Consider the following 13,033-nt stretch of genomic DNA (forward strand, 5'->3'; position numbering starts at 1 on the left):
CAAAGTGACCATGCTATGTCCTTCCACTAGTTTCTGTTCCCTCTTTAGCTCCTTTTCTAGGCGACGTTTTAATCCACCCAGGTATACTATTATCTATCAACTGCATCAATGACACGATGTCGCGTGCAATCAAAAACTGGGCAGCGCTTCCACCAAAATATGCTATCGCCGGCGATCCGACCATCACTTTCCTGCTGGCCGCTGCCGCCATGCAATGGTCAGCTTTCGACTGGTTTTCACCATGCTCTGACGTCCATTTTTTACCGGTCGCACCGAAAAACTATAAAGCCGCCCTTTCCCGAGCCGGCCAGGTTTGCACCGTTGCACCGCTTAAAGGTGTCCCCGAAGCCGGCGGCTCGCAGTCCGCTGGAAGGGCCGCTAGCGCGCGAGCAGTCGCGCCCGAGGTCAGTGAGGAGCGCAGCGCAGCGGAGCCGCCGCCCGATCCGGCACCATGCTGCCGTGGTGGTACGTCATCATAGTGCTGCAGTTCTGGCCGATGGACGCGCCGTCCTATCTGTGGAACTACGACGAGCCGGAGCTGTGGCAGGAGACGTTCCCGCTGTGCGACTCGCCGCTGCAGTCGCCGATCGCGCTGACTCGAGACCGGATCGCCTACTCGCGGCCGCCCAAGCTGGTGCCCGGAGACGGTCTGGCCGAGGGTGAGGTCACGGCCATCAACACGGGCCGGCGCATCGAGCTGCGACTGGCGCCGGGCAACGCCAGCCAGCCGGCCATCCAGCTGGTCTCCTACAAGAAGCCGCTGTTCGGCGTGTACACCCTAGAGACGATCGATCTGCACTGGGGCGACGCCGGCGGCACCCACGGCTCCGAGCACGCCATCAACAAGGAGTTCTTCGACGGCGAGGCTCAGTTCGTCTTCTACAACAACTTCTACGAGAGCATGGCCAAGGCGCGGCGGCATCCGGGCGGCATCGCCATCGTCAGCGTGCTGCTGAGCGGGTCCTCCGCGGCAGCAGGAGAGGCCGCGTTCCCCTCTCTCGGTCTGGAGCAGCAGCTGGACGCGCTGGCGGCGCGCGGCAGCGAGGTCACCTTCGCCGCCGACCTGACGCCCGTGCACGGCCTGCTCAGCAAGGCGCTGACCCGCGTGCTGGCCTACTACGGCAGCCTGACCAGTCCGCCGTGCAACCCGGTGGCCACGTGGCTCGTGTCGGCCGAGCAGGTGGACGTCAGCGCCCACCTGCTCTACGACCTCGCCACCAAGGTGTACGAGGACAGGCAGAAGCAGAAGCGGCTGGTGAACAACTGGCGGCCTCTGCAGGACCGCAGCGGCCGACTCGTCACGCAGCTGGAGAACACCAAACCCTGAGCGGCGACCGCCGCCGCCCCTTCCTCTGGGGCACCGGCGACTGACGCCTCCGGCCCGACGAAACTCGGACCTGACACTGCCGAGACTCGAACCCTGGTCCGCCGCGACATGTGCTCGGCTTTGTCAACAGTCGGTTTTCATTTGTTTGCGCCCTGAGATGACCCCACAAATAACGGGCAGTCGCAGATACAGGGTGCAAAAATCTGAAAGCTCCTGGGCCCGAGGGCTAGGCACGAAAGCAATAATAGCAGATGCCATTTAGACATGCTGCAATGGCCAATTCGTATCGAGACATTATCCGGCGTTAAGCAATGAATTGATATGAATTGAATTGATAGGGACGCTGCTAGATGTTATTTGAAGGCACACTGATATGTAGACATACAAAGATAAGGGATGGGTGTGTCGGAATGAAAATCTGCTCGATAACAGTGTGAAGTATCCGACGCGCACGAGACGTCAGTCGCTGCAGGAGGGTGTTGTCGTTGTATACCTATATGATGATAAAAGACGAAAAATATATCATAATAATGACAGACGACTATGATTTCACTACAAAAAAATGAACAACCCAATATAGCGGTGTAACAAAATGCCGTCATTTTGTTTACTCACAATATCCTCATCCCATGCACTCTCAAGTGCGCTAAGCCTCTGCCAACAATTCTTCATACATGGCCTTAACAATATCGCGAGCTGTCGTGTTCTGAAAGATCTCCTGCGGGCGATACCCGAACAGGAACAGGTCCTGAGGGTGAGGCTCCCATGACCCATGGTGCGGGCCAAAGAAAATATTATATGTGCTTAAAAAATCACTTCCAAAACCAGCACAGTCTGTTTTGTGACTGAATGATGAGGAGAGAAGGATTGGACGGCACCGAACCCAGGCAAGCGTAAATTAGAACGACTCAGATAGGTACTCAAACAAACGCTATCTTTAAAAGTTAACTCGACACGCCACGCTACCCATGGTAGTTAAATCACAGCCGTAAGTAAAGATAAGTGTGTAAGAAAATACACACGCAAACAGTTTCACACGTTTAATTTTTTTAATTTCAGAGTTATTGTCTTACGTGTGGGGAAGGGGGTGGCTGAGGACCTAGTCCGAGGTCATTCATCCCAAACTTGCCTTATTTTCATTTTTCAAATGGTAGCCCTCCAAAGTTCGATCCGCCTGCTGCTCGGAACTTCTACTGCTTCCTCTACCGAGCATAGTGCAAATCAATAATCATCATCTTCCTACATCGATAGCGTAATTACTATATTGTGGAAAGATAGTCGGGAATTGGACAGGAGTCTATCTCTCTCTCTCTCTCTCTCTCTCTCTCTCTCTCTCTCTCTCTCTCTCTCTCTCTCTCTCTCTCTCTCTCTCTCTCTCTCTCTCTCTCTCTCTCTCTCTCTCTCTCTCTCTCTCTCTCTCTCTCTCTCTCTCTCTCTCTCTCTCTCTCTCTCTCTCTCTCTCTCACACACACAATCCATCTCTAATTTCCACATCCATTTCTGTAGTCAATGGTTAGGATTTGCATAGTCGACAATGCATCTCACCTTGAATATCTAAAGATTGATGAACCATGTGCATTGTGCATCACTGAACAGAGAGCCCGCCATTCGGCTCGCCGTCGTACGGTATCCCACTGCAAAGTGCAAGTCACCGTGCTATAACAACGTGACACGTATCGAGAGCCGTTACTGCTCGCACGCCAATAGGTATGTGCTTTGCATATCGTGCATTATGCATATTGTCGTTGCATATTGATAGAAATGTGGCACAGAGCTGTCAATCGTGGCCACAGAACTGTGAATCGTGGCCACTGAAACTCAGCGGTCACTGACCTCGTGGCCGCTGACTCAAGCAGGACCAATGGCCGGCAACGGAGGCTGGAGTTGCCAAGCACTCTACGGTGTCCCCGTCGACAACAGCCGCTCTTATACAGGGTGTTAAAAAAGAAACGAGACGATAAAGAATCGTTATATTTCGGAAAGATATTATTATACTAGGAGAATCATGAATGTGTAATTCAAAAGAGAATTGTTGAAAAAATTTATACGCAAGAATTCGACGCTTCCATTCGCCAGGTGCTAGAAAAGCACCCCCTGGGATTATGACACTTCTCCGCCCCTGATGGTACGCCGATGTTTTTTTTTTTTTTTGTCCGGCACGAATTATGACCATGCCACATGCAAACATCTCGTGCCAAAAAAAAAGATTATCTTCACAAAAAGTTAGCAAACCCATGACAATAAGGACTTTCAATAACATATTTTTTGGAAAAGACTTTTTCGAGAATGGGAGATTAATATCGATCAAACCAATGGCAGCATTGAAACTCTTGCTCGTCTCTCAACTGATTCAATAACGTCGAATGACGCCGGATGAGAGATCAAGTTTGCCAGCTTAAAAATAGTTTTTGGGGGGCACGAGATGTTTCCACGTAGGTAATACGTGCCCGACAATAAGAACCGACGTAGCATAAAAACACTTTCAACAACTCTCTTTTAAATGACATATAAATAATTTTCCTAGCATGATCACTCTTCGAGTTATAACGATTCTTTATCGTCTCGCTTTTTTTTTTAAACACTCTGTACTTATCAACGGAAAAGCTCGCGGGAGGTGGCACTGACACCTCATCGATTAGGTATGCTTGAAAATCGTGACGGACATCATGTAGGTGAATTTTGCAGCAGCTTTACGGTTCATCATTCCGCTGCATACGTAATGGCTATCTGATATTACCGGTAGTCGGTTCGGACCGGACCAAGAGGTGGCGTGGGTCATCGTCCTGAACTCCTGACCGCATTCTAGACTCGCGGCAGGATACCGGAGAGGGCAGATAACTTTTCTTTTTGCAATATACACATATCGGTCAGGGCATTTTAAGACTGATTGGCACAAAGTGACCTCAACTCACCTAACGAATGCCGCGAGAGTTTTGCACGATGAGATCGGTGACAGTGAGGGACTAGGCATTACGGCATTATCGAGTTGACTCACATTATTATTAGTACATACGCGTATTGTTATAAATTGGAAAGGCAATGGGAACATGCTGTTTTTATACTGAAATTGGTTACACATGTGTTTCGGGAATAATCCCTCGATCACACAATATAAAATAGCTATATATCCAAATGCAATCGAGGTCGAACGAGGTTGTACGAGGTCGAACAGGGCTACGTTCGACCTCGATTGTATTTCGATATAGCTATTTTTATATGGCCTGTGATCAAGGGATTATTCCCGAAACACATGTGTGACCAATTTTAATATAAAAAACACGTTCCCATTGCCTTTCTCTGACTGGCGTTAGCTCAAACCGTATAATGGAGATACATGTAGCTCAATCCGTTTAATGGCTAAGGACTGGTACTGGTGGCCTGCGTAATGGAGAGCACGAGCACAAAGGAAGACAGCTGTCCAGCTGCAATATAAACCCAGCTTGTTTCGCATGTGAATTTAAGAAATCTGTTGTAAAGTACATATGTAGACATGGCCGAATAAGGTAATCGATAAAGTAAAATTGACAAATAAAAGTAGGTATATTATAAAAACCGTCGAACATCAATAAGACAAATAAAGCAATGTTAGCTGCGCAGTTGTTCGTTCGTATCTCTCTGTCACGACGGTCACGACCTAATTGCACATTTTTATAGATCTCGTGATAAAGCATGAGCTACTTTCAACACAACGTACCTCTCATATCTAAACAAAAGAAATGCAAAGAAATGCACACGTCCTACACCATACCCTTCTTCAAAACAATATCCTCCCCGTATAGGCCAGATGATCCAGTAGAGAAAATACATTGCTTCACTTGCTACTCAACGCTTCAGATAGTCTAACAACAATTGATGCGAAGAAGAAGGCAGGGGGAAACAACACCGTGGCACCTATCACCTATTGCGAATTCTACTGACAAGACGAGGTGAAGCTAGCACACGACAGCGCGTAGCGCGCTGTACGGTTGTATGTACCAATACCAGGCGGCCGACCCGGACACAAGCTTTTAGACCATGGTCATGCCAGAGAAATAAGCGTGAGGGATAGCGTGCCGACAGGAATTACAGCCAATTACGCAGTAACATAGGCGAGCGACACAGGGCAGAATCACACAACGCACGGACCGCACTATTCTAGGCACTGCATTGCACTAAGACTATCACCAGGATCTCGCACAGACTAACGCTGCTGCTCCGCTTACGGCACAACCTGCGCCGCAGTGAGGGCGGCGCCTGCACAATCAGTCTCGAGGCACCTACCATCAGTCCCACCGCGGGCGGAGGCAATCACTGCATCACTGAGCTATAGCGTTCGCAGCAACTGGTCGCAAAGGCCGCACGAAATCCACACCGAGACGCTTCATCCATTAGGCGCGAGAACATGTCCGTGGCAGTCAGTGAGACGGCATCTTAGCGACGAAAGCGCGATGGTGGTGGTCTCGTCTCGTGGTCGGTGAGCGGGGAAGTCTGTCAACTGAGGCGCATCACTCCAGGGCGATACCAGAACCGAGTCCCAGATGCCAGTTACTCAGACCGCTTGCTGTCAAACGGTGCTGCCAAAACTCCTTCACAAAGCTGCAGTCAGCGGCAGCAATGCGCAATCCTTCTCTTTCAGCTCCTCTTCAGCTTCTCGTTCTGTTATTCAGCATAAATATACTTTCATGCAATCTCCCATTCTTCAAATTCAAATTATCCTTAATGTTTTCATTGTCAAATAAAAATAAACGGGATCCTTAACCGTTGCCACCAAATGAGACATGGCCGAATAAGGTAATCGATAAAGTAAAATTGACAAATTAAAGTATACTAGAGGTACAGGTTTACGCGATAACTGTATGTTTTGATTTATGTTATGTTACGGGTGCATTTGTTTGGGTGATTGACTTGCATTTTTAGATGTATTATTTGGATAGATTTGGGCAGCTGTTTTTAATTAAACTGTAAGGGTTGGTGATAGGTGCGGAGTGTTCAAGTGTTTTGTATGTTAGGCACTTTTTGAACTTAACCCTACCCCTACCCTACCCTACCCTACCCTACCCTACCCTACCCCTACCCTACCCCTACCCTACCCTACCTTACCCTTACACTACCCTACCCTACCCTAACCTACCCTACACTACCCTACCCTACCCCTACACTACCCTACCATACCCTACCCTACCCCTACACCATCCCTACCGTACCCTAACCTACCCTACACTACCCTACCCTACCCTACCCCTATCCCTACACTTCCCTACGCTACCCTACCCTACCCTACCCTACCCTACCCTACCCTACCCTACCCTACACTACACTACCCTACCCTACCCTACCATACCCTACAATCCCCTACCCTACCCTACCCTACAATCCCCTACCCTACCCTACCCCTACCCCTACACTACCCTACCCTACCCCTACACTATTCTACCCTATCCCTACCCTACCCAACTCTTCCCTACCCTACGCTACCCTACAATCCCCTACCCTACCCTATCCTACCCTACAATCCCCTACCCTACCCTACCCTACCCTACCCTACACTACCCTAACCTACCCTACCCTTCCCTTCCCTACCCTACCCTACCCTACCCTACCCCTACCCTACCCTACCCCTACCCCTACATTACCCTACCCTACCCTACCCTACCATACACTGCCACCGACAATCCAAGTTTCAGCTAAATCGGCCCAGAAACGGCTGAGATATTGCAAGAACAAATTTATTGTATTTACTGGCGAATCCCCTTGGCGAGCGGTGCCTTGTGTCGGCCTTCGTTGTCTGATTATTTTCACTCAGGTTTTTAAGCGAACAACTGAGCCTAAAGCACGAGCGTTTTGCTCGGTGCCGACCGCGGCCCCACCACGTGCACACCGCTGAACCCACACCGTCGAAAATTTAATACGACAAATGAGTGCACGCGATCGACCTGGCGTGAAAATTTCACCCCCGTAGCCCTTACCGTTCCCGAGCAATAGCCTGTTTTTGCCGATTCCAATGCTAACCCTATGGCGCACATGAGCACGCGCCACGGGCGCACCCCCGGCCGCATCGTGCCCAAAATTTAATACGACCTGTTGAATGACGTGACCCACGAGTCGTGAAAATTTCACCCTCCTGCATGCATCGACGGCGCCGCAATAAGCGTTTTTGGGAGTAACCGGCGGCGGACTTTTTAAGATTTATAAATAGTAGACTAGAGGTACAGGTTTACGCGATAACTGTATGTTTTGATATGTATGATTAACGGATGCATTAGTTTGGGTGTAGAAACTTGCATTTTTATTGGTATGATTTTTGTAGAATTGGGTAACTGCTTGTAATTGAACTGTAGAGTATGATGGTGATGCATGCGAGTTGTTCGAGCCCTTTGTAAGTTAGGATATGTTACTGAACGCAACCCTACCCTTCCCTACCCTACCCTACCCTACCCTAACCCTACACTACCCTGCCCTACCCTACCCTACCCTACCCCCGTCCTACCCTACCCTACCCTACTCCTACACTACCCTACCCTTCCCTACCCTACCCTACCCTACCTACCCTACCCTACCCTACCCTACTCCTACACTACCCTACCCTACCCTACCCTACCCTACCCCACCCTTCCCTACCCTACTCCTACCCTACCCTACCCTACCCTACCCTACCCTACCCTACCCTACCCTACCCTTACAGTCCTACCCTAACCTACCCTACCCTACCCTACCCTACCCTACCCTACCATACCCTACCCTTACACTACCCTACCTACCCCTACTCCTACCCTACCCTACCCTACCCTACCCTACTCCTACACTACCCTACCCTACCCTACCATACCCTACCCTACCCTTACACTACCCTACCCTACCCTACCCTACCCTACCCTACCATACCCTACCCTTACACTACCCTACCCTACCCTACCCTACCCTTACCCTACCCTACCCTACCTACCCTACCCTACACTACCCTAACCTACCCTATCCATACACTACCCTACCTTACCCTACCCTACCCTACCCTACCCTGCCCTGCCCTGCCCTGCCCTGCCCTGCCCTGCCCTACCCTACCCTACCCTACCCTACCCTACCCTACCCTACCCTACCCTACCCTACCCTACCCTACCCTACCCTACCCTACCCTACCCTACACTACCACCGACAGTCCAAGTTTCAGCTAAATCGGCCCAGAAACGGCTGAGATATTGCAAATACAAATTTATTGATTTTACTGGCGAATCCCCTTGGCGAGCGGTGCCTTGTGTCGGCCTTCGTTGTCAAAGGTCAATGACCTTCCGGCTCTGATTATTTCCAGTCAGTTTTTAAGCGAACAACTGAGCCTAAAGCACGTGCCCTCTGCTCGGCGCCGGTCGCGGCCCCATCACGTGCACACCGCTGAACCCACCCCCTCAAGAATTTAATACGACAAATGAGTGCACGCGATCGACTTACAGCGAAAATTTCACCCCCGTAGCCCTTACCGTTCCCGAGCAATAGCCTGTTTTTGCCGATTCTAATGCTAACCCTATGGCGCACATGAGCACGCGCCACGGGCGCACCCCCGGCCGCATCGTGCCCAAAATTTAATACGACCTGTTCATTTACGTGACCCACGAGTCGTGAAAATTTCACCATCCTGCGTCCACCGACGGCGCCGCAATAAGGCTTTTTGGGAGTAACCCCGACGGCGGCGGCGTGGGCGGCGGCGGACTTTTTAAGATTTATAATAGTAGACTAGAGGTACAGGTTTACGCGATAACTGTATGTTTTGATATGTATGATTAACGGATCCATTAGTTTGGGTGTAGAAACTTGCATTTTTATTGGTATTATTTGTGAAGAACTGGGTAACTGCTTTTAATTGAACTGTAAAGTATGATGGTGATGCATGCGAGTTGTTGGAGCCCTTTGTAAGTTAGGACGTTACTCAATTCAACCCTACCCTGCCCTACCCTACCCTACCCTACCCTACCCTATCCTACTACCCTACCCTACCCTACCCTACCTTCCCTACCCTACCCTACCCTACCCTAGTCCCTACCCTACCCTACTACCCTACCCTACCCTACACTACCCTACCCTAGTCCCTACCCTACCCTACTACCCTACCCTACCCTACCCTACACTACCCTGGCCTTACACTACCCTACCCTACCCTACCCTACCCTACCCCTACACTACCCTACCCTACCCTACCCTAGTCCCTACCCTACCCTACCCTACCCTACCCCTACCCTTCCCTACCCTACCCCTACCCTACCCTACCCTACCCTACCCTACCCTACCCTACCCTACCCTACCCTACCCTACCCTACCCTACCCTACCCTACCCTACCCTACCCCTACACTACCCTACACTACCCTACTCTATACCCTACCCTACCCTACCCTACCATGCACTACCACCGACAGTTCAAGTTTCAGCTAAATCGGCCCAGAAACGGCTGAGATACTGCAAAAACAAATTAATTGTATTTACTGGCGAATCCCCTTGGCGAGCGGTGCCCTGTGTCGGCCTTTGTTGTCAAAGGTAAATGACCTGCCGGCTCTGATTATTTCCACTCAGTTTTTTAAGCGAACAACTGAGCCTAAAGCACGTGCCCTCTGCTCGGCGCCGGTCGCGGCCCTAATGCTAACCCTATGGCGCACATGAGCACGCGCCACGGGCGCACCCTCGGCCGCATCGTGCCCAAAATTTAATACGACCTGTTGAATTCCGTGACCCACGAGTCGTGAAAATTTCACCCTCCTGCGTCAATCGACAGCGCCGCAATAGCCGTTTTTGGGAGTAACGCCGGCTGCGTAACCCCGACGGCGGCGGCGTGGGCGGACTTTTTAAGATTTATAATAGTAGACTAGAGGTACAGGTTTACGCGATAACTGTATATTTTGATATGTATGATTAACGGATGCATTAGTTTGGGTGTAGAAACTTGCATTTTTATTGGTATTATTTGTGAAGAACTGGGTAACTGCTTTTAATTGAACTGTAAAGTATGATGGTGATGCATGCGAGTTGTTCGAGCCCTTTGTAAGTTAGGATGCTACTCAATTCAACCCTACCGTACCCTACCCTACCCTACCCTACCCTACCCTACCCTACCCTACCCTACCCTACCCTACCCTACCCTTACACTACCCTACCCTACCCTACCCCTACACTACCCTACCCTACCCTACCCTACCCTACCCTACTCTACCCTACCCTGCAATCCCCTACCTACCCTACCCCACCCTACCCTACCCTACCGTACCCTACCCTACCCTACCCTACCCGACCCGACCCTACCCTACCCCTACACTACCCTACCCTACACTACCCTACCCCTGCCCTACCCTACCCTACCCCTACCCTACCCCTACCCTATCCTACCCTACCCCTACCCTACCCTATACCCTACCCTACCCCACCCTACCCTACCCTACCCTACCCTACCCTACCCTACCCTACCCTACCCTACCCTACCCTACCCTACCCTACCCTACCCTACCCTACCCTACCCTACCCTACCCTACCCTACCCTACCCTACCCTACCCTACCACCGACAGTCCAAGTTTCAGCTAAATCGGCCCAGAAACGGCTGAGATATTGCAAACACAAATTTATCGTATTTACTGACGAATCCCCTTGGCGAGGGGTGCCCGGCGCCGGTATTCGTTGTCAAAGGTCAATGACCTTCCGGCTCTGATTATTTCCAGTCAGTTTTTAAGCGAACAACTGAGCCTAAAGCACGTGCCCTCTGCTCGGCGCCGGTCGCGGCCCCATCACGTGCACACCGCTGAACCCACCCCCTCAAGAATTTAATACGACAAATGAGTGCACGCGATCGACTTACAGCGAAAATTTCACCCCCGTAGCACTTACCGTTTCCGAGCAATAGCCTGTTTTTGCCGATTCTAATGCTAACCCTATGGCGCACATGAGCACGCGCCACGGGCCCACCCCCGGCCGCATCGTGCCCAAAATTTAATACGACCTGTTCATTTACGTGACCCACGAGTCGTGAAAATTTCACCATCCTGCGTCAATCGACGGCGCCGCAATACGCCTTTTAGGGAGTAACCCCGACGGCGGCGTGGGCGTGGGCGGCGGCGGACTTTTTAAGATTTATAATAGTAGATTATAACCCTCGCATGTGTGCGGCGTTTGCCAGCTTCTAATGTGTAGGGGGGGGGGTCGGTTGGACCCCCCCTTGCCGTTTGGCCCCTGATCGAGCTAGAGCTTCGCGGAAAAAACGAGCGTGTTGCCCGTGACGAGAGGAAGCCGATGATACCCAATTTTAAGGTCCTAGGTCATTGGTTGACCTTCCAGGTCAGGTCAATGACCCGAAAACCGGGAAAATCGGGACCTGTTAGAAAGTCGTAAAGTGTGGCTGCTAAGGGGTTTTTCGGGGTGCTGATCACGAATATCGTGTTAGTTTTGATCACAGATGATGTCTTGAAGCATTTAGACCAGGTCGGGTCAGGTCAGGTCAGGTCAACCAGTAGGCGTCGTGACGGGTATTCGTAGTACGTGTCAACCGCCTCTGACAGCTTCGTAACATGTTACGAAGTCACCAAAACTACTTCGTAAATGTTCAAATGGTTGCTAAATTCGAATTCAGCTCCAAAAACTAGCCTAGAAACATGTAAAACTCGAAAAAGTGACCCGAGGTCACCCGAGGTCACCAAAGGTCAATGACCTGACCTGACCTTCAGGTGACCTTGACACACACGGGAGTAACATCAAATCACATGTTTGAACGTTTGAAACCACGAAAAGCTTACAAACACGCGGCTAGTGCGAGCCGACATACGCGAAATCGCGATTCCGGCCAAACATGGTCTCGGAAAAGAGGTCACAGGTCAAAGGTCATTTGGGTCAGGGTCATGAAATTTTCAGGGTAGGTGTAAAATTGATCAATGCGAGGGTACTGAAAGTTTCGTCGCGATCGGCCGCTTTTTACGCGAGTTATTCGCGAAAAACCATGGGGGGGGGTCCATCCGACCCCCCCCCTACACATGCGAGGGATAAAAACCGTCGAAAATCAATAAGAAATAAAACAATCTTAGCTGCGCAGTTGTTCGTTCGTATCTCTCTGTCACGACTCACGACGGTCACGACCTAATTTCACATTTTTCTAGATCTCGTGATAAAGCATGAGCTACTTTTAACACAACGTAGGGGAGAGTGGGGTGGGTTGTATCAGTTTTTACTCCGAGACCCATAACCTCGTAACTATCCGTGATAAACTCATTATTTCCATACCATCTCCTTCCTTGATCCTTCTGCTTTTTTGTGCAAAGTAACTTTGCTGCTACCTCAACCAGTTTTTCTTCTACGGTCTGCCGAATAGAACAATGTTTTTGATACAACTTGCCCCATGGCTTGGGTGAGTTGTATCACGTGGTGGGGTAATTTGTATCACTAGGTATTTCACGTTTCAGGGGGTGTGCTTGCTACTGGTTTTGAACATAACAACAACATTAAATGGGGTTAATACAATGTATATGCTCAAAGGCTTAACTTTTAGGTATTAGACCAAACTTAGGTCAATGCAATCCGAACGAAATATCGAAAACGAACGAAACATCAGACTAGACGCAAAAGTGGCCCGTTAAGAGCAAAGAAGCCAACACATTGTGCCGAAATGGAACGAGTATTGACTAGCTACCTACAAACGCAAGCCAGGGCTTAGCTTTCGCGATCAAAAGCAGCATACCCATACATACATACATGTTACAACATACCCCACCCG

The 13,033-nt window shown here is 50.3% G+C and overlaps 1 protein-coding gene across 1 annotated transcript; it reads left to right on the plus strand.

The window, feature by feature from the left end:
* Positions 1-451: 451 nt before the first annotated feature.
* On the plus strand, positions 452-1,327 carry LOC122390646 (carbonic anhydrase 2-like). Its single transcript, XM_043383789.1, has one exon. It carries the CDS (start codon positions 452-454, stop codon positions 1,325-1,327), a length of 876 nt encoding a protein of 291 aa, XP_043239724.1.
* Positions 1,328-13,033: the final 11,706 nt, after the last annotated feature.

The sequence above is a fragment of the Amphibalanus amphitrite genome, unplaced genomic scaffold, assembly GCF_019059575.1.
Source record: "Amphibalanus amphitrite isolate SeventyFive unplaced genomic scaffold, NRLGWU_Aamphi_draft 000404F_arrow, whole genome shotgun sequence".
Classification (NCBI taxonomy): Eukaryota; Metazoa; Arthropoda; class Thecostraca; order Balanomorpha; family Balanidae; genus Amphibalanus; species Amphibalanus amphitrite.

What these genes read in the sequence shown, in the direction of transcription:
- LOC122390646 (XM_043383789.1), top strand. Translation starts at nt 452, where the DNA reads ATGCTGCCGTGGTGGTACGTCATCATAGTGCTGCAGTTCTGGCCGATG.